Source organism: Enoplosus armatus, chromosome 3 (genome assembly GCF_043641665.1).
Source record: "Enoplosus armatus isolate fEnoArm2 chromosome 3, fEnoArm2.hap1, whole genome shotgun sequence".
NCBI classification, from domain to species: Eukaryota; Metazoa; Chordata; class Actinopteri; order Centrarchiformes; family Enoplosidae; genus Enoplosus; species Enoplosus armatus.
The window spans coordinates 12,415,990-12,435,520 of record NC_092182.1 but is presented as its reverse complement, the minus strand read 5'-3'; the positions used below and the strand labels follow the sequence as shown (position 1 = coordinate 12,435,520).

The following is a 19,531-nucleotide window of genomic DNA, read 5'->3' as shown; positions in this document are numbered from 1 at the left end:
TCCTAAATACAAACAGTCCTCCTGCAGGAATTATATTCCATGAAATATATTCAATATTCAATATGATATCATAGGACTACAGCAAGCTTTTATCTTCCATATTCTCAGAATGAGTTGATCCAGAAAAACACTTTAAATAAACACAGATATAAAAGTATTTTTTTAAAAAACGTGAAATTCAGCAGACATGAGAGTACAGAAACTGAGAATAACTGAGAAGAACATAAACCATCAGACTGTTTTCATGTCTCTGACCTTTTTACTGGAGGCTCAAATTAACCTTCATTAACAGAGAATAGGTGTGTGTGGTGTGGTGTGGTGTGGTGTGTGTGTGTGTGCGTGTGTGTGTGTGTGTGTGTGTGTGTGTGTGTGTGCGTGTGTGTGAATCTTACATGAATCAGGCTAATTTGTGAAAGTCCAGAGACAACATTGAAGAGAGTCGTGCTCCTTGAACTAGTATTCCTCAGACTGTGTGTTTGTATTTGTTCATGAGTGTGTGTGTGTGCATATCAGTGTAACGGTGTGTGTGTGTGTGTGTGTGTGTGTGTGTGTGTGTGTGTGTGTGGTGCACTCGTCTGTGCTGAAGGAGAGAGTGAAGCCTATTGATTATTTTAATCCTCCTATTTGTGAGTCTGTGATCCTCTCGGCTCAGCCTTCCGCTGGGGGATTGCTAATGGGGCTGAACGCTTCCCTCCTCAGCCGCTCTCTCTCTGTCCAATTAACTTAACACTGGAATCTGCGAGGAGGGAGCACTGGGACTTGGGGCGGGTACTGCTGAGATACAACCCCACCAACAACTCCCTGTCCAACATCTCCCAAACCTTTCGTACGCACCACATTCGGCAAGAACGAACCTGCTCATCCAGAATAGTATTACCTCTCACCTTTAATTAAAGAGCCATCTCCTTGTTTTATTCTGGTACTCTGGTGAGGTGAGAAGTCCCTTCAGCCAGTGTTTCATTTTCACACGCTGGCTTTGCATAGCGTAGACGCAGCAGGTGCAGAAACAGGTCTTATAATGGGAAAGCCACCTTCAAACAAGTTGCTGTAAGTGTAAATCTGCCTGATTTCATACATTTCTATAAGTATTTGTCCAATTAGTGTTTATATCCATCTCTCTGCTGAACCAAGAACTTGTTTTATTTCATGAAACTCATAATAAACCTGAAACAGAGAGATGGTGTTGATGCCCACAAAGTCACAAGGCATTGTTTTATGCCAAAATGATGAAGCCACCCTCTCTCATACCTGTGTGTTATGGCCTGTTATTATGTGTGCTGAGCGTCTGGCATATATAATGTCTGAGACCTTACTCACTTTACAGACTCTCTCAACCACCAGATGTGAAAAAGAGGCAACGCAAAGCTACTCTCTGCATATCTCACAAGAATCATTGTATTTGTATTTACCATTTGATGTTAGACGTTTTTACTGCCATTTATACTCCATATATATGTATATGTTTAGCTGAAAAGAAAAATATACATAACATTTATACATAATATTTTAACTATGTACCTAAATGAATCAAATAATAAAGCATGATATGTAGGAATGTGAACCTCACCACAACAAACAAACAAACAAACTAACAAAACAAGTCTAAATAAAAGCTGTGATGTTTTAGCTGGAAAGGAAATACAAGAACAAGTTTTAACACTGTGAAAATACAAGTCAAAATGGCATTTCTTTAAAAACTGGTGGTTGTGTAGATAATGCCATAAGTGTCTATATTAAAAAATCAATGATGGTATTGATTAAAAAATGGGTCATAATGGCTCATAGCCCCATAATGCACTGTGCCTGCAGTGGGAGGAGGTCCAGATGAAAATTAAGTCGGTTTGAAGTGTGTTTTGAAAAAGAAAGCTTTTGACAAAAATCTAAAAAGTTACTGTGGCTATTTTTCATGCACTTTTGAGATGGTCCCTAACTTCAGTTTGTCAATCAAGTTGCACAAACTTTAATACAACAACATGAGGCAAAACGGTGAATATCACTGTGATCATTTGGACACTGTCAGACATGATCAATATGTTACTGGTTGAACAAATCAAATGTTTGGGGAAAGACCAGGGCGCCAAACATGAATCCATTTGACCTTCTTTCATGGTTTCCATGGTTTTAATTTGACATAAAAACACAAGAAGCGACAAAACATCTATCATTGTTTTTCCAGGATGGCCATGAAATGCTGGACTAAATGTTCAATCTATCTTGACTGATGTGGTTATGTTTCCTACCGGTCAAACTAATCTATCAACATGGCACGCATATCTCTTACAGTATTGAAAGGGAACTGATTCACTACTCATGTTGATCCCCCCCCCCCCTTTTTTGCTTCATTGTGTTTGTTCTGCTCAGATGGCAGAGGGCATTTAAATTCCACAAAGATTTGTAAACTCGAGCACTTTAATAATAAAAAGTAATAAAGAAACACAAAGTCAGTCATTCACCACATTATTCTTTATCAATGGAAACAAAGGTATGGCAGGTATTGTTGGCTCTTGTTTGAAGTACTGGACGATGTCTTTCAGCTGTGTTTGGTTTCTGGAATAAACATCTCAACGTCGCTCTATGATACGTTTGACAAATGCTGCTAAAATCTTGAGATCAAGATAATCAAAAACCACCCAGAGCAGTGACAACTTATCACCACAGATGTCAACGCCTGCTGAGTTCCTGTAATGTACAAGGAGAGAATAAAGAACAACGGGAATAAAAGAAAGAAAGCACTGGTTTTACTCTGACTCAGTGACAGCAAAATATAATCCTGAATTTTCTTCTTTTTTATTGTGTTTCATGGTCTTTCAGGGCAGAGAAAAATCTATGCTGATTTCATACATAACAAATACATACAACTCGGCTTGCAAAGTACAATGACAACAATGAATCCACACTGCTCGTGAACAAAAAAAAAGATAACAGCACCAGAAAACACATACAGCAGGATGCAGCATGGCACAGAGGTTATGTGAAGTCACTCCGGAGGAACGTCTGTGTACGATATACAACGTCAGGGTGGGTTTTTTTCAATCACAGCACAAGAATGACGAAAAGTTCACATCCAAATCTCATCAGGGTATAGTCATGCTATCAGGCTTCAAAGCTGTATCTGTGCCACTTGTTGGGACAAATAAAGTCTCCGCCACATATTTTAACAAGTGTATTATTGGGCTGATATGGAGCTCTCTTCTGCTATGGCACTAAAACTACAATAGATGTGCTCAAAGGAGTATTATATCGTACCCGTCTCAGCATTAGATCATGAAAAAAATAGAACTGTTAATATAATAATTTTGTTACATGAACATATTTATAATTTTTTAAATTACACAGTGACATGCTTCTGTTGTTCGTTCCCACAGGTGTTTCTCACCGTCCAGAATGAACCTCGGTCTCCATTTTTGGGGAGCTTTTATTTACAGCAGTGAGTTACATCCAGTTACATACAAACTTTTACAGTCGACTTCCTCAGTTGGCATCTGCATCTCATAAAGTGAGGAACAACACGGACTGCCCGCGCTGGAGAGGTTTTCATCAGAAATCCTCGTCAGATTGCTGTTTGTAGCGCGCGGATCAGCTTGTTCGTATAGCCTGGACTCAACAAGGGACACTGTCTCATGCATGAAAAACTAAAATGAAAAAGATAAGGCACAGAAAACCTATAGGTATGGCATATGGCAGTAAAACATCAACAACAGTCACTTGCATTTTAAAAGGAATAGTTCGACACTTTGTCTCTTGCAGAGAGTTAGATGAGAACATATCTCATGTCATATCACACAAATATGAAGCTACAGCCAGCAGCCAGTTAGCTTAGCTTAGCACAAAAACAGGAAACGGGGATAAAGCTAGCCTGGCACTGTCCATAATATGCTTACCAGCAAAACCACAAATTCTTGTTTTTACACACACTAAACAAACGAGGTATAACATCGTTATTTAGTGAGCTTTAAAGGTTCTGGTAGGTGCATTTTAATTATCTTTCGACAGAGCCAGGCTAGCTCCAATGCTGCATTAGCATTAAGCTTTGTGTAACTTTCCAATTCAACTTTCACATCCACTTCATGCCCTGATTGACTGACTTCTCTTTCTACCTCTCTTTTTTCATTTCTTATACAATTATTCTGTTTTAGTCAGTTTTCATGTGAACAAGCGAATGCAACACTTTGACTGTCTTTCAGAAAATGTGTGCCGTTATCCCCATATCTAAAGGACATCCCTTTGATTTCCAGCCTGGTCGGACAACACTTCTTATGAACATTTCTTTTCCAGTATAACCCAGCCCTTACGCAATGCTAAGCTAACCACCTGCTGCTTATAATGAACGGACAGGACATGAGAGTGGTAACAATCCTTTCATCTAACTCTCTGCAAGAAAGCAAATAAGCATATTTCCCCAAAACTATTTCAGTAAAGTCATACAGCAAACTATTGACGCCAGGTGTGAGTGTGACTGCACAGATGAGGATGAGGACGCCTCAGCTCATTAGCAGGACATGATGAGGCTCTGTCATAAGCTCTGGCTCAGGGAAAATCTCAAAGCTAAACCTCAGTATCGATATACTGTGTGTGTTAAGGGACTGTTACCGACAACTTGATACTCCCCCTTCCCTTAACAAGAGTCGGAGACGGTGCAAGTCAAACGAACAGCAACGTGTCGCTTTTACGCCTCAACACAACCTGAAGGGTAAACACAAACACACACACACACACACATATATGCTTGCACACGGGCATGTACACAGACATACAACACACTGGATTATGTTCACGATGTTGGCTGTATTATCAGCTGCGATCAATATATTCATGACTTTTCTCGTTTGGAAATCCATCTCACAGTGAAGGCGAGAGGCTGCAGCCAAGTAGCTGCGCGCACGCACACACACACACACACACACACACACACACACACACACACTTCGATTTACAGTCTACATTCAGAGATCATTTCAGTCGATTTCAGACCGGTGGCTGAAATGGTCATCTTGTCTCGGTGTAACAACTGATAGGAGAAGTTCAATTCATGTGTGCGCGCCTGTGTGTCGTGAACAAGTGAATGAGTGCGTCTGAAGCATATTGTGTGTTTTAGCCATGCTTACACATACTGTACATGGCACAGAATAATGATTGCACAAGTGTGTGTTTCAGAAGTCATTGTTAAACGGTAATATATACAATACTATATTCATTTTTACACAAATTCTCTTCAAACTCTATTTGTTAAACTGATCATGTCATTACATGTTATGTGTTGTGTACTGAACAGCGTTGAAATGACAAATTACATTATGGAAGCATGGTGTGTTAGGCGCAGAGAGGAGAGGAAACTTGATTGAAGCTTGATTACAGAGAGAGAGTATATATAAATGTGAGTATACTGTCAGTCAGGGTAGATGAGGAAGCCAGAGAAGGTGCTGTATTTGTTGGTGTTTCCACCGTGCACTTTGCCCCCATCCAGCTGCACACACACCTCGTCCCCCACATCCAGGTGCAGGATGACACTGTTGGAGGCGTAGTCGTAGTTCTGATCTGCGTCTTGAGCGATTGCGCTGGCCCTCACCTGAGACAGAGACAAAGACAGATGTTGATGGGCCGCAAAGATGGAAAGAAACCATTGAGAAAGTAGATAATTGACATCATGAGTGTGTTTTACAGAGTTTTGTGGTCTGTGTTGAAGCTGCTGATTGTCAATATGTGTTACTATAGTTTTTCTTGGGTATTTTAGACCTTTATCACAGAGTGAAGAGATGCGGGAGAGAGAGATACTTTATGTCGCAAAGGTCCCCGGTTAAATTTGAACCATTGTGCTGATATTAAATATCTTTAAATCAGACCATTTTCATACTGTTTTATGACAAGGACTTGATGCTTCTAATCTTGATGGGGTGATAAACCTCTTCAACAGCACAGAGCTTGATGGGAAAATGCAACCTCCCACTGACAATATGTAATATTGTTTTAGCAATTTTGCATCAAGTTAGGACCTCTGCACATTTTCCAAAAATGAGACAGAAGGAATTTGGTGGCATGATTTATTAGATTAAATTAGATTAGCCTTTATTTTACTTTTTATTGTTTCCCTTGGGAGAAGCTTGTCTCGGGCATTCGAGAGAACACAGTTGACGCAGCAGCACACATGTACAATCAAACTACTGTTAACATGCAGCATCATGCACAGATCTATATACACCACAACATACACACCAAGAATATTGCAGATGTCCAGAAACATGGCTGCAACTCAAACTGGACACCTGCCACTTTCATTGTAGATTACTGCACATTTTTGTTTCAGATGCTGCATCCAGTATTTCATCCACTCAACTCAAAAATTTAGTTTTTGTTTGTAATGACTCTTCAACGCAGGATAACTCAGCCTACATATTCAAATACTGTAGCAGCCCAAACACCTGCTAATACCTACAGTCACTCTATACTACACATTATACAAACATTATTGAGGCATTTCATGTGGGTTCTGCTTCTTTACTTTGGCATTGTTTAGAACTTTGTTGTCAATAAAGCTCATTGAATTGGGAACACATGGCAATAAGATCCCAATTCAGACTCTCTCACCTCATTTATTTCACACAGGTTAATTTCATTTGCAGTCAGCAACACTTACACAATTAACATCACAGTTTGTTTGATTTGTAATGTGTTAATCATTTGTTTCTTTGTCTTTGAGTTTCCGTGATTGCTGGAGGAGGTCCCTCCCTGGTGGAGCAAAAGGCTGTTCGAAGGCTGAGGACTCTTAAATCCTGGAGCCAGCTCATGGGACCGAACCATGTGCTGCCATGTCATTGGAGAATTTGGGTTTTGTTCGTTTTGCTTTCTATTTAGTTGTAGTTGGTGTCCATCTGTTTTACCCCTTGTGTGTTATTTGGTTTGGCTGATCCACTATATATATTCCCTTGTATGGCATTGTGGCAGAGTATAACTATTTTTGTTTGTATATATTTATTTATTGTTTAGATGTAAGTCATGATATAAAAAACACTCTGGTACAGTAGGTGACAGCATTTACCTTTAATGTTGGTTTGTAGCTCGCCAGTAAACCAAAGAAGAAGATTGTGGAAGGTCAATTTGTTCAGTTAACATGTTGTTTAGTTGTTATATTCAGTATAGTTATGTTGCGTTGACCTCTTTTACAAGCCTAATTATCAACAGTGATCATGGATGTATGTATGTCCCTTACCATGTATTGAAGATGAACAATTTTCACTGGCTAGTCTCCAATATTTTATTACGGGAAACAGATTAATTAGTCTCATCCAAGCGTCTCTACAAGCCTCTGATCCCACAATCCTCTCTGCTCTTCTTTGTATTGCTGGTTCTCTCTTGTCGCCCCAAAACACTAATCATCACCTGCAGTGGAGGCATGTTCACCACAGCCATCTGAATGTTAAGGTTAAGGATTTCTATGATTTCAACATAAAGAAAGCCAGTATTATAAAATCCCAGTGATATCATGCAGCACAAATGGTCGAATCGCTAATATTATCCAGCTGATTGACAAGAGTAATCCAAAACTGGTAATCCCTTTCAAATCAAGTCTTTTAATTGGTTTCTGGTTTATTTTCATCTTATCACAGTATTCCTCCCACAACCTGTTCACTTTATCTGGATGTAACCAGCACCATTTTATTTCCTGTTTCATTCTGTGATCTTGGTGTAATGTCATCAGTACAGATGCCTTCCTGTCCACTGGGCAGATAGATGAGATGTGCACTGATCTTTGGCCTCAAACCTCCATCTGAGTGCACAACCTTTCTTAGCCGCCATCAATTTTTCCAGAGGATTGTTACGCTCACACCTGATCCACCTGTTGCAGAGATGAGTCTGATAGGGATCGCAAGGATGGCATCAGGGAGGACATCCGTTCATTTGTCAAGCAATTGCAGCAAACACAATGAACGTGCAGACATACACATACTGACTGCTGATATATGGACATTTGTTTGTTGCAGCTGAACTACAACAATTGTTCATCAATACCATTAGCTACTAATAGTTTCTATAGCTATTATTTCACAGGTATTCAGCTTTGCAAAGTGGTCCATGTTACACTTATATATGCATATGAGGGATAAAGACTGTTAGTTTAATCACAAGAAACGGACAAGTTGTGAACACAACTCTGGCATATTTTCATCTTTTAAGGTGATATGGCAGACAGTTGTCTATTTATACATCCAACAGATATGTGTTTGTGCCCGCCTGACAAATGTAAGGGGGTATTCTAATATATCAAATCCTAAACATGTACAACATGCAGAGTCAAGGACATTTGAACACCATATAGCATGTAGCCTCAAAATTACCAAACAATGTAATCAACTCCCCTATAACCTTTGACACAGTTTCAACAAGAGCTTGACATTATGAGCTTCATAAAACACACTGAAGATGCATTATCTGGTGTGAAGACCACAGAACCTGGAGCCTGACACAATTTCAAAAAGCAATATGGTCTGATGAGTCATTTGTCACACTTTAATCTACATCTGGACAGGTTTATATGAGGAGAAACCCAGAGGATGTCACCAACTCTGATTAAACATGATGCTGGCTCTGTAATGGTATGACCAGCCATGAAAAGAGGCGGCAGTTACACCCGACGATTACTGTACATGTTTACATAACCTTTAACACAAATGTGATACCACTAAACACAGATCTAATGATACCCCCATATTCAAAGATCATAATGCTCCCATACATGTTGCTATTAAGGAGAGGTTTCTATGACCTGGAGCAAGTCAAACACGGTTGCTAAATATAATATCGTGTTTTTTCCTCCCTCAAAGAATTGGCTTTTCTACTGGAGAACAATCCAGTGTCCCACTTGGCACAGGTCAGGAGTCGAGGTGTAAAAAGAGCTGTTTTGGTGGCAAATAGAGCAGCCTTATTCATCAAGTAGGTGTTTCTGTTATTTTGTCCAAGTAAGCTGTCTTTGCACCCAGTGCTTATAATAAATTGCCCTCTCATTGGTTTAGTAACCAACTATTCAAGCAGACGATCCATTTAATAGTGGAAAATAAAGTACACAAGCGCATACATATTAATGAATGCAAATATGATACCCTCACTCCATCCTTGTCTTCAGCTCTGGGTCTGGGTCTGACTAAGGATATGGTCCATCATCTCCACCAGTCATCAGGCTCCCCTGACTCTCTTGTGATCGCTAAGACAAATCAAACAAGACTAAACTACCCATTTCTCCTCATCCTCCACCCAATAATGAGTTTTCTTTTTCCACCCCGTTTCATCAATTCAAGTCAATATATTTCTCCATACAAGCATTTCTTTCCATGTGGAGAAGGTGAACATTTTTATTCCCCTCCTTGAGACGGAAATGAATCGATACATTTCCTTTGTTTTAATTCAACTCACATCACTCCATTAATTGTTGTCTCTCCCTGCACACCTCACGCCCCTTCCATCATCCCTCTCCCATTCGCTACCCCATCGCTATCTCTTCATTCTGGACCCATCTATCCATCTTTTTGTGTCCTCACACTCCAATGAGATGCAGGTCACGCACACATTTTCTCTCCCCCGCCATGGCAGTGGTGGCGGGAGCAGCGACTAAGTGTGTCCCTGTCCGGTCTAAATCGGATTGATTAACGGCGTGCTGCTGTGGCAGGTCTCCTGAGGACCCCCCACCCCACCACCCCACCTCCAACACACACACACACACACCTCCCTCTGCCTCCTTCCACCCCCCTCCCCACCTCGCAGCATCCCTCACGCCTCCCTACCTCCAGATGCGTCAGGGCAGGCTATACACGGCTGCAGGCTACGGTAATTGGTAGTCGGAAAGCCATGGCAGCTCCCCGCCTAATAGGTCCAACTCCTCAATAACTCCATACAATCACAATAAATGGGGGCACAGGATAGGCTACAGTGGTCAAATGGGCCCATGAAACACTAGCAGGAGGTCAGGATAAGATCCCACACACACACACACACACACATCTCGATAAGAGCAGCTCTCTGTCCTCTTTGTTTTTTATGAATCTCAAGTGAACACCTGAGAAAAACCACACAGCATGTGAGACATTTTGTTATTTTATACTGTTAGACTGCTTTGCTCTGAAGGGACTGAACAGCTCCCCTGAGGAGACCTAATAGGTTTTAGGAAAAATACAACAGTAAAAAGATTCTGACATCTTGTACATCCAACATCTGTCTACATGGTTGAACGGCAGGATTCCCCTGATAGTATTTTCAGCTGAGTTAGAGGCTGACGGGCTGCTGTAACTTGCCACGAATACAGTATAAGACGACAATTAAAGCTGGTTTACTTCTCTACATGTGCACGGATAACATTCGTTACAATCCCTCTTATAAAAACGTGATTAAACTGCATGCCACGCGCTAAAAAAGGCCTCTGCATACCTGTATCAGCCACGTTTAAGGGTCATAACAAAAGCTGCAGCAGTGATATTCTCACCACCTCATTGAAGTGGCCTTTTAAACATGAAAGTCAGTTAATTATATTTGCCAGCCAAAAGGACACTATGTTATTTATGGCTTTTTATGGTTGACTTTATTATGAGACACGTAGGTTTACTTACTTAGCCTCAACAGTGGAGATGCTGACATTTAATGTGTTATGTTTATGATTAATTCATGGTTGCTTTCTCCTCCTGTGTATATACAGTGACCCAGTGCACATACTTTTAGAAGTGTGACATGTAGAATATTATCACAGTCATCATCAATATTATTGCTACGATAGTCATCTGAGTTGCATTCAGTAAAACAAATATTAAGAGAGGTTAAACTATTTGTTTATATTAAATATTTCTTTACATTATTTAAGAATTGCAAACAGGATTGTCAGTGGAGGAAAGCAATTCACTCAAGTACTGTGCTTTGAGGTACCTACTGTACTTGAGTATTTAGGTTTTATGCTACTTTATACTTCTACTACACTACATTTCAAAGGAAAGTAATGTACTTCTTACTATGCTGATAACACATCTGCGCTTTTACTTTAGTAGGAATTTCGCTGAAGAACCTTTACTTGGAACTGATAATTGTTGTCTGTTGTTTTTGTACTTTTCCTTGATTTAAGGATACTCCCTCCACCACTGTGATACTATTATATTATATAGTATACTATTATACTTTCTTGGAGCTGGTGACATTGCAGAGCTTTCTGACACTGAAACCAGCACAGATGAATCTGGAGGTTCAGCTGTCAGCAACAATCACAGTGAAACCTTGTTTCCTTAAAGTGGGCAGGAGGCGCTGGGGCTTTGGGAGTGAAAACAAGAGGGAAAGGCAAATCAGGATTATTGTCAACAGTGGCGGAGATTGATAGCGACAAGGGAGTGAATTTCTGTCTGTTGGCCCAACGCTGTTCTGACTTGATCTGCTGCTGTTGGGGAGAGGGGAGACCCGCGGGACAATAGAGAAGATTACACTGCCTCCACTTTTCATTAGAGGGGCAACATTAAATGGGGAGAGAGAGACAGAGAAAGGTGGGAGAGAGAGAGAGAGGGAGAGAGAGAGAGAGAGAGAGAGAGAGAGAGAGGAAACTGACAGCATAGAAATAATTCACTGACAGTGTTAAATGCTCAATAAAATCTACATTTGCTGTGTGCCACTGATTTGTGTGACATATTTAAGGGCTGAAGTACTGTATTTCAAATTTATTTGGCCAAAGATCTTCGTCATTTTTATGTAAATCGACCCAATATCAAAGCGTGTGTTCATAATGTTTACATCTGAGCTTTGTTTCAGACAGAAATGATGGCCGGAGGGCATGGGGGTACGGAGAAAAGAAGGATATGCAGTGAAAAGGAGGGTGCGAAAGCAGAAATTTGGATGAGGACACACAGACGGGTGAGCAGCTGCATCCACTTTTAAGAGTCTAAGCACAGGATTCGGGTAAAGGAAGCCAAAGTTGAGAGGGGCTTTGAGTGATGGGGAAGGAGCCTGTTGGATAACAAACTGATCAAGCATGCCTGCTTCAGAGGGAGGAGGGGCTGGGGCTATAAATGAGGCTGGGGAGGTGGGTTGTCCGTGTAGTGTGTTATTTTTTTTCAGTTTTGTTTTGTTTCACAGTGGTTTCTTGATCCTCTGGTAATAAAACTGACAGGATTCATTCACTGTGATGTACAGACCTCTCAGAGCGGAGCGAGGCGATTGAGACGGGGTCTCTTAAACTTACCTGAGGGACCTCTAAGGGTGAAGCGGGAGAGAGAAGAAGGGCAATTGAAATGGCCCTTTTTGTAAAAGCTGCTGTGTCCTCTCTGCCTCCACCCATGTGTACCAGCCTGAGGTATTCTGTTTCTGTTATGCAGGTCGACGTGAAAACCCTTTTCCTGCGCTGCAGACTTGCACACTAATTGGCATACTAAATGTTAATATTTTGCCATGACACTCAAGACCCAAGGTGTCAAGATGTTGATTAGAAAGTCTCTAATTGGCTCTAGACTGAAACCTTTGAGGGTAGAGGAAATGCCGTAATTGGATATGAATGGGTTCTGTGGACGGTCTACCTGCAGAGCATCAGCTTCAGCAAAGCCTCAGCTCTGAAGTTAAAATATACTATTCCTTTATGACATATTGTTTACTGTCTCCTATTAACTGTGTGCGTGTTTTACAAAGGTATGTGCACATGCACCTGTGCAGACAGTGAAGACACACAGACTGCAGCAACACAAACAGCAATACTCATTCATCACTCAAAGATCAGAAGTTAATATCCCTCTAATTGTGCTATACCTACTCTTTTAATACATTACAATAATCCAATGTACATTTTATCGTTGTTCATGTTCGCGCTGCCACTATCAAACACTGCTGTTTATGAAAGAGACAAAAATCCTGCTTCCTTGATGAGGAGAAATAATGATATAATGGGGAGGTGAAGGCAAAGCACAACAAAGGCATGACAAAACACAGTAACAACCAGCCGGGTCGTTTTAGTCGACCGGATATAATGGCCTCAGCCATTATAACAGAAACATATAGTCAAATAATGGCTGTGTGCAGAGCAAGCAGACGAGAAAAGAAAACAAGGGCAAGCTGCAGGGTGTATGAGAGCGTTCTCTCTGTTTGCTCTACAGGAAATGTTGTCTGAAAGGGTAGACTTTTATCCTTTATCACACGTTGTTCCCCATTATAAAGTTAGGCTGATGCTAAAGCAATGCACCACACAGAAAATTAGTTTTGATTATGAATTATTCTACCAACACACAAACAACTGTTGGGGAGGGAAAAAACATGGCTCTCAAAGTGCCAAAATAAAATACATTTGAAACTGTCTAATGAAGTGCCGCATGAGGCCCATATTGACACGTTGTCTGACATACTGTAATTAGCAGCTTCCACCTCTCACAGCAGCCACATCACAACTACCTACTGGAGCCGTTTCTTTCTTCTAATTGAGTCCAAGCCTGTCATCACCACAACTTTTAAGTGGTATATTTAATTATCTGATTAGCTCATGGATCTTCTAGTTATTAGTTGCTCAGAAAAAAATTACGTGTGTAGTGTTTATGGCAATCATAATGAAAATAATAGCTAGATTAACTAGAGCCAAGCCTAAAAGCCAGTTGCCTGCTTAATCCAAACCCTTATTCATAACCTTGCAGGAATTAATGCACCTTTAATTAGACATTAACTCATTCACTATAATAAAAACAAACATATGCTCCTTGTCAGAACCTACACTTCTATTATTCTAACCTGGAGACCTTTAATGCACCTTTTTAATCCAAAACTTAATCCTCCACTTTTAATTCAGTCATTCATCCATCTTTCCTTCCAACCTTTACACCTCACATTGTTAAGGCTGAGCCACATGTCGGAGCATTTTGTCGGGCTTTAATAAGGCACAGGTTTGTCCACCAGTCTCAAGCTCCAGTAGGTCAGATCCAACCTAATGCCACTGCCACATAATGAGGTTACCGTGTGTCAATAGCACATGAGATGCTGAAACACTACTACCACACTGATGTCATTAAAACTATAGTGTGTGTGTGTGTGTGTGTGTGTGTGTGTGTGTGTGTGTGTGTGTGGGCACTACAGAACGGCCAACTGACCAACCCATATTGGACCAGCTATAAATATTCATACTCCCACTCCATGCTCATCACTGTAAAGGGCAAAGTACATATTGGTGGTGAATTATATATCCATTGAAAAGGTCATCTACCTCAACACCAATCTTTTGATGAGTTATGGGACACGAGGAGTGAAGAGGATTTCTCGCATTGAGTGATTCAGCTCTGCAAACTTGGTGTAATCTTGCACATGAGCTACACATTTTATGTGCCAACAGCTAAGACCCATCAGTCTGATTTGTTTCACATATGTCAGTCATATGTCTCATCACCAGAGCACAGAGGACGCTCTCATGTTGCCTTTTCTCTCATCCTCCTCTGTCCGTTCTCCTGTGAACATCCATCCATCCATCTCTCTGTCTCTGTCAGGCTACTTGTCTGTGTCCCTGCCGTGATCCGTCCTCAGGATGTGTCTTAGTCTCATTTCCCTTTTGACAAGACTTCGATCAACACCTTGCATATCAGTCTGACAATTGTTGTATACACACACACACACTAACAAACATCCACCCATGCCGCTCTCACGTCTGTTGAATAGATATGTAGCTGGAGCCAGCTCCTTGTTAGCTTAGCTTAGCATAATACTTTGGCACAAAACAAACGAGATATAACATGTTAATTAGCAGTGACATAAAAAGTATGTTACAGTCGTGTAATTACTTTTTTCAGTGACGAGTAGTGTAAGGAATTACAATTTAAAATTCAGTAATTACATTAGAGTTACTTCGACATTTTGGGGGCTCTGCTTGTTCACTGTATGAACCGAAGTTTGATAAAAGGTTTTTATCCGTTTAATGAGCTTTAGAGATGCTGGTTGGTGGATTTTTTATAACCTTTGGACAGAGCCAGGCTAGCTGTTTCCCCCTGTTTCCAGTCTTTATGCTAAGTTACATATTTCATTGTATAACCTTGAGAGGGGTATCACTCTTCTCATCTAACTTTTAGCAAGGAAGTGACTAAGCGTATTTTCCAAAATGTCAAACTATTCATGCGTGTTCTCACTCATTATCTAATTCTCAATTGTTGTCTCATAAAGGACTAAATCAAATCTACGTGAACAAAACACTTGTTCAGGGGGACTGTTGCAGTAATAATAATATTGTGCTGTTGAATATCTTTACGAGTCTCTGAATTGACGAACTTTTTCAGTGTTATCCTCAAGGTTTTTCTCAATGACCTCGCTGGTTCACTCTGCTACATGAGCACTCGTCTATTCACAGAAAAAAAACAGCAGGTGCAATGAAACTGTGAGGGCAAGATCAGCACTGAATTGGGTTAAATAATTTAGTTGATGGAAAAGATAATTAATGGGGAAGGAGTCAATAGCCAATGTGGATGTGTGCGTGTGTGTGTGTGTGTGTGTGTGTGAAGGAGGGGCACAGGTGGAGGGGAGAAGATCTCATCTAAAGGCTATGAAAGATTTAACAGCAGGAGAAGACAGGAATGACAATGTCTGTGAAGGCACGCAACAAACCAAGTCCCCCTATATCTGGCTATTTAACTGTCTGTCCCCTTTTACTCTGCACTTTATGCACATCCCGTCAAATCAATGAAACAGGGATTTTTATGGACTTGGTCAGTCACAAAAAAGAAATCGAATGGAGTGTGTGTTTGGGAAGTCTATGAAACCAAAGCGGGTAGGTAGTATGAAAAAAATACAAGTTTGTACTCAACCTGACATTATATTGATTTAACCATTGTTAGAATATGTCAAAACTATTCTGGTGCAAGTGAGGCCATGGGTCAAGGAAGGTTTTTGGCTGGCAGATACAAGAATTTCTTTTTGAAATAATTTAAAGATGTATTGTGAACATTTTCCCAGTTTTAGTTTAAAAATCTGGCACATCATAACCCTAATTTGATGCAGATTAAACATTTTTATCACTAATTTGGTGGATTGTGCAGGTCGAGGTGTGCTTTCATTTATCAGGCCAACATGTCAAAATTTCTGTTTATACCTCCTCAAATATAAGGAATTGCTGTTTTTCTCTGCATTGTATCATTGTGAGTTTAATGTCTTTGGGTTTTGGACTGTTGGTCAGGCAAGACAAGTAATTAGGTTGTAGAGGATTGTGAGAATTTCTTCAAATATCAGGAAGGAAAATAATTATTAGCATTAGCCTTACATTCATAATCCCCATCTGGATCCAGGTTTGCACAAAATACCCACTGTTAGGTGTCAGACAAGTAGGCAAAATGTCCTGGATTTGACACCAAAAAGTAACAAGTTATTTCTATATATTTATTGGCCCGTGCCCTAATTTTGACCAAAATTCACCAAAATCTGTTGACAGGTTTTTGAGATGTTCTGCTAACTAACAACAAATGGAACCAGATGTGGGTGGTGGAGGGGTAAAGCTCCAGTCAGCCACTGCAACAAACCCGGGTTTGATTCCCAGGAGCAGGCCTCATGATGTTGTTGGTGGTGACGTCATAGGTATACGAATTGCGACGAATGGTGGGAAAGCCAACAAGACTAGCTGCATGTCATTGTTGCTGCACAATCGACTCCTACTGATTGGCCGGGGTGTGGCGTGAGCCTCCCTGTAAAGCTCATCACTGGCAGGTAACGCCATGTGTCTGGCTGCAGCTTTCCATACGGCAAGAGTATGATTAGACAGAGCAAGTGATGAGGACTGCAGGAAAATAGGCATTAAAAACATGAGGGAAACCTAAAAGATTCCACACAAAAGAGGAACCAAGGTTCTCTGGTAGCCAAGACTTATACCACCTAACTGCATGTCATGTGTTCGATACAAGCTGGGGACTTTTGTTGCATGTCTGTCTATCTCTACAACGTCAACTATCAAATAAAATCAAAAATGCATGGTCTCACAATGTGGATAAACTTGAAACTAGGCTCTTTTTTTGCACAGGATTAGTGAAGAGGGTTTCAATAACAACAACGGAGCTGTCCCCTGCTGAATTCTTACTGGCCCACTTACTGTACTTTAAGTCATTTAAGATGTAGATTCAGTAGTGAACAGCAGCCCAGCGGGGTGACGGTCTGCTCAGTAGCATATTGCTGTCAGTTCATGTACCTTGTAAATAATGTGTAGAGAACCCACTGTTGTACCATCAAACACTCGAAACAATGCAAAGCATGTTTTTTTCTTCTTCTCTCTTGTAATCCCCAGGACGTCACTCTTCTGTTCTGCAGCACACGTCAGAATCAGGTCTCCTCAACAGAGTGAGGGCTTAGTACTTCAAGCTTGTCACAGATCTCCAGATGGAGGCATTCAAGGCTTTTCCCAGGCATTTTCACTTGTTTATTTATTAGAGTTAAAGTCAGAGTTCCTCAGAGGACAGTAGCCAGCTGTTGCATTTTGGCTTTGTTCCACCGAGACATGGAGGATTGTTATCCTCTTGATCGCTTGGCTGTCACTTTCTCTCTTTCTCTCTCTCTCTCTCTCTCTCTCTCTCCTCCTTTGTTTGCAAGTTGTACAATTAATTACAGTTTTCGTGTTCCATGTAATGCAGTTCTTAGTCTCGCCTCTGTCTCTACTTCTTTGTCAATGACTTTTTAAAAATAAAAGTTTCGGAACATTCTCTGTATCATTAAACAGAGGATAGTTGATAGTTCTTCTCTGCTTTTGTGGAACCATTGCTTCAGACTTTTCTTTGTCTAAAACTTCATCATGATGCTCTCAATGCTCTATTGTTAAGAAACAAAAGAAGGAAAGTTGTAGTCAAAATATTACACAATACCAGAAACACCTGTACATTACAATGCAGTAGCCCTGCAATAAGGCTTTTAATTAACAGTTTTTGTTGAGGTGTTGCTGGTGATATTTTTTTAGGATGTCCGTTTATTTAGAGACTGTCTTACCAAGAAGAACGAGCATCAGTCATTTCAGCAAATGCCCAAAAGTGAGATATGTTTATGTTCAAGAGACAAAGCCCTCTAGCGCCTGTAGGAGTCTTGTCCTTCAGGAGAAAAGAAGGAAGTTGTGTGATGATGTTTCAGAGCCACAAAGTCTGCAGAGGGAGGAGGTCATGGTGGATGGATGTGTCAAAACATGGGAGACTGCTGTTTGCATTGATTTCTAACCACGGCATGACCTTGGTTACATGAAGATAACTAGGAAGGTCCCCTGACCTTAACAAATGGTTATTAAATTGTTTTTGTCCCTAAACCTAATCAAACCTTATTTATAGTGGCGTCAGTTTAGAAAACTGTTTTATTTTTGCTATTTTTGTGTTTTATGACCATTTGGATTGTCATCACATTTATATGTGTCATTCTGGAGGGCAGTTACAAACTGTCTATTTTGTTTACTGTTATTTGATTTGACTTGTTGTTAATTTAATGTGTTCCTGTTATTGTGTCCACTGTTGTTGGTGCCACAGAGTGATACCAGATCAAACTGACTGTACAAAAGATTTTCACCAATTTTGGTTTGGTTAATAATTGCAGACTGGGAGTTTGTTTCAAAAGGCAGACCCTTCAGATCACAATATCAGAGGGACACTTCAAACACACAAACGCCCCCACAGACACACTCACCTGTCCGTTCTTCTTCAGGTCAGCCCACATGCTCGTCCCGTCACCTCCTCTCATCAGGACATGGTAGGTGAAGTAGTAGATGCCAGGCAGAGGGCAGGTGAACTTGCCGGTGCTCGGCTCGTAGTAGTTCCCTACGTTGGTCACCACGTCATCAAACTTCAGTATTTCACTCCCTTCGTGTTGTTTCCGGAGGCCTGCGTAGAAGGCGATTTTGGGACTGTAGAAGGATGGGCCGTAGCCACCAGGTCCAGGCCCTGATGGACCAGGTGGGCCAGGCTTGCCGGGCTCTCCGGGGGGCCCTTTAGGACCTGGAGGACCAGGAAGTCCTGGGGTCCCTCTGAATCCCTGTTTGCCCCTGCGGTTTGGGAAGTCAGGGGGCTGAGGGGAGACGGCTGTCAGTTCTCCCTGTGGGGGGGTGAAAGTGTCACACACCATCTTGCAGCTCCCAAGCATCTCGTAATGCGTGCCGCCTCCTCCGGACCCTCCCCCCTTGGTGGTGTGGACCAATAGGGGGATGGCCACCAGCAGGACCAGGACCATGGCCACGCCGACTCCAGCCCCGATGACACGGTTCTTGCGGCTGAGTTGGGAGGTGGCCAGCGTGAGGAAGTCCTCCTCCCCCTTAGCTGGAATGGTTGTGCCGGCCAGACTGAACTCTGGGTAGAGAGTAACTACTGGATCGAGAAGGTGGAGGAGGAAAGATTGTGTGGGGTAGAGAAAAGAAATAGGGGCTGTTCTGGGAGCGGGACCGGCAAGTCTCAAACAGGAGAAAATCAGAAGTCGGGGGGAGAATGACAAATAGGTTTTTCCATTTCTTGGCGTTCAGTACATTTGTTTTGTATCCTTTTATTTTTCCTCTGGTTCACAATGTCTGAAGGCTTTCAAGCTATTATCTAAAGATAATACATCATTTTGCAAAAAAATAACATAA

General features: G+C 41.2%; 1 protein-coding gene across 1 annotated transcript; it reads right to left on the bottom strand.

The window, feature by feature from the left end:
• Nucleotides 1–5,386: 5,386 nt before the first annotated feature.
• c1ql4b (complement component 1, q subcomponent-like 4b) lies at nt 5,387–19,161 on the bottom strand. The gene is made up of 2 exons (XM_070902549.1): nt 18,601–19,161; nt 5,387–5,566 (listed from the first exon to the last, which is right to left on the bottom strand). Exons 1-2 carry the CDS (start codon nt 19,138–19,140, stop codon nt 5,387–5,389), a joined length of 720 nt encoding a protein of 239 aa, XP_070758650.1. The 5' UTR covers nt 19,141–19,161.
• Between the last annotated feature and the right edge of the window lie 370 nt (nt 19,162–19,531).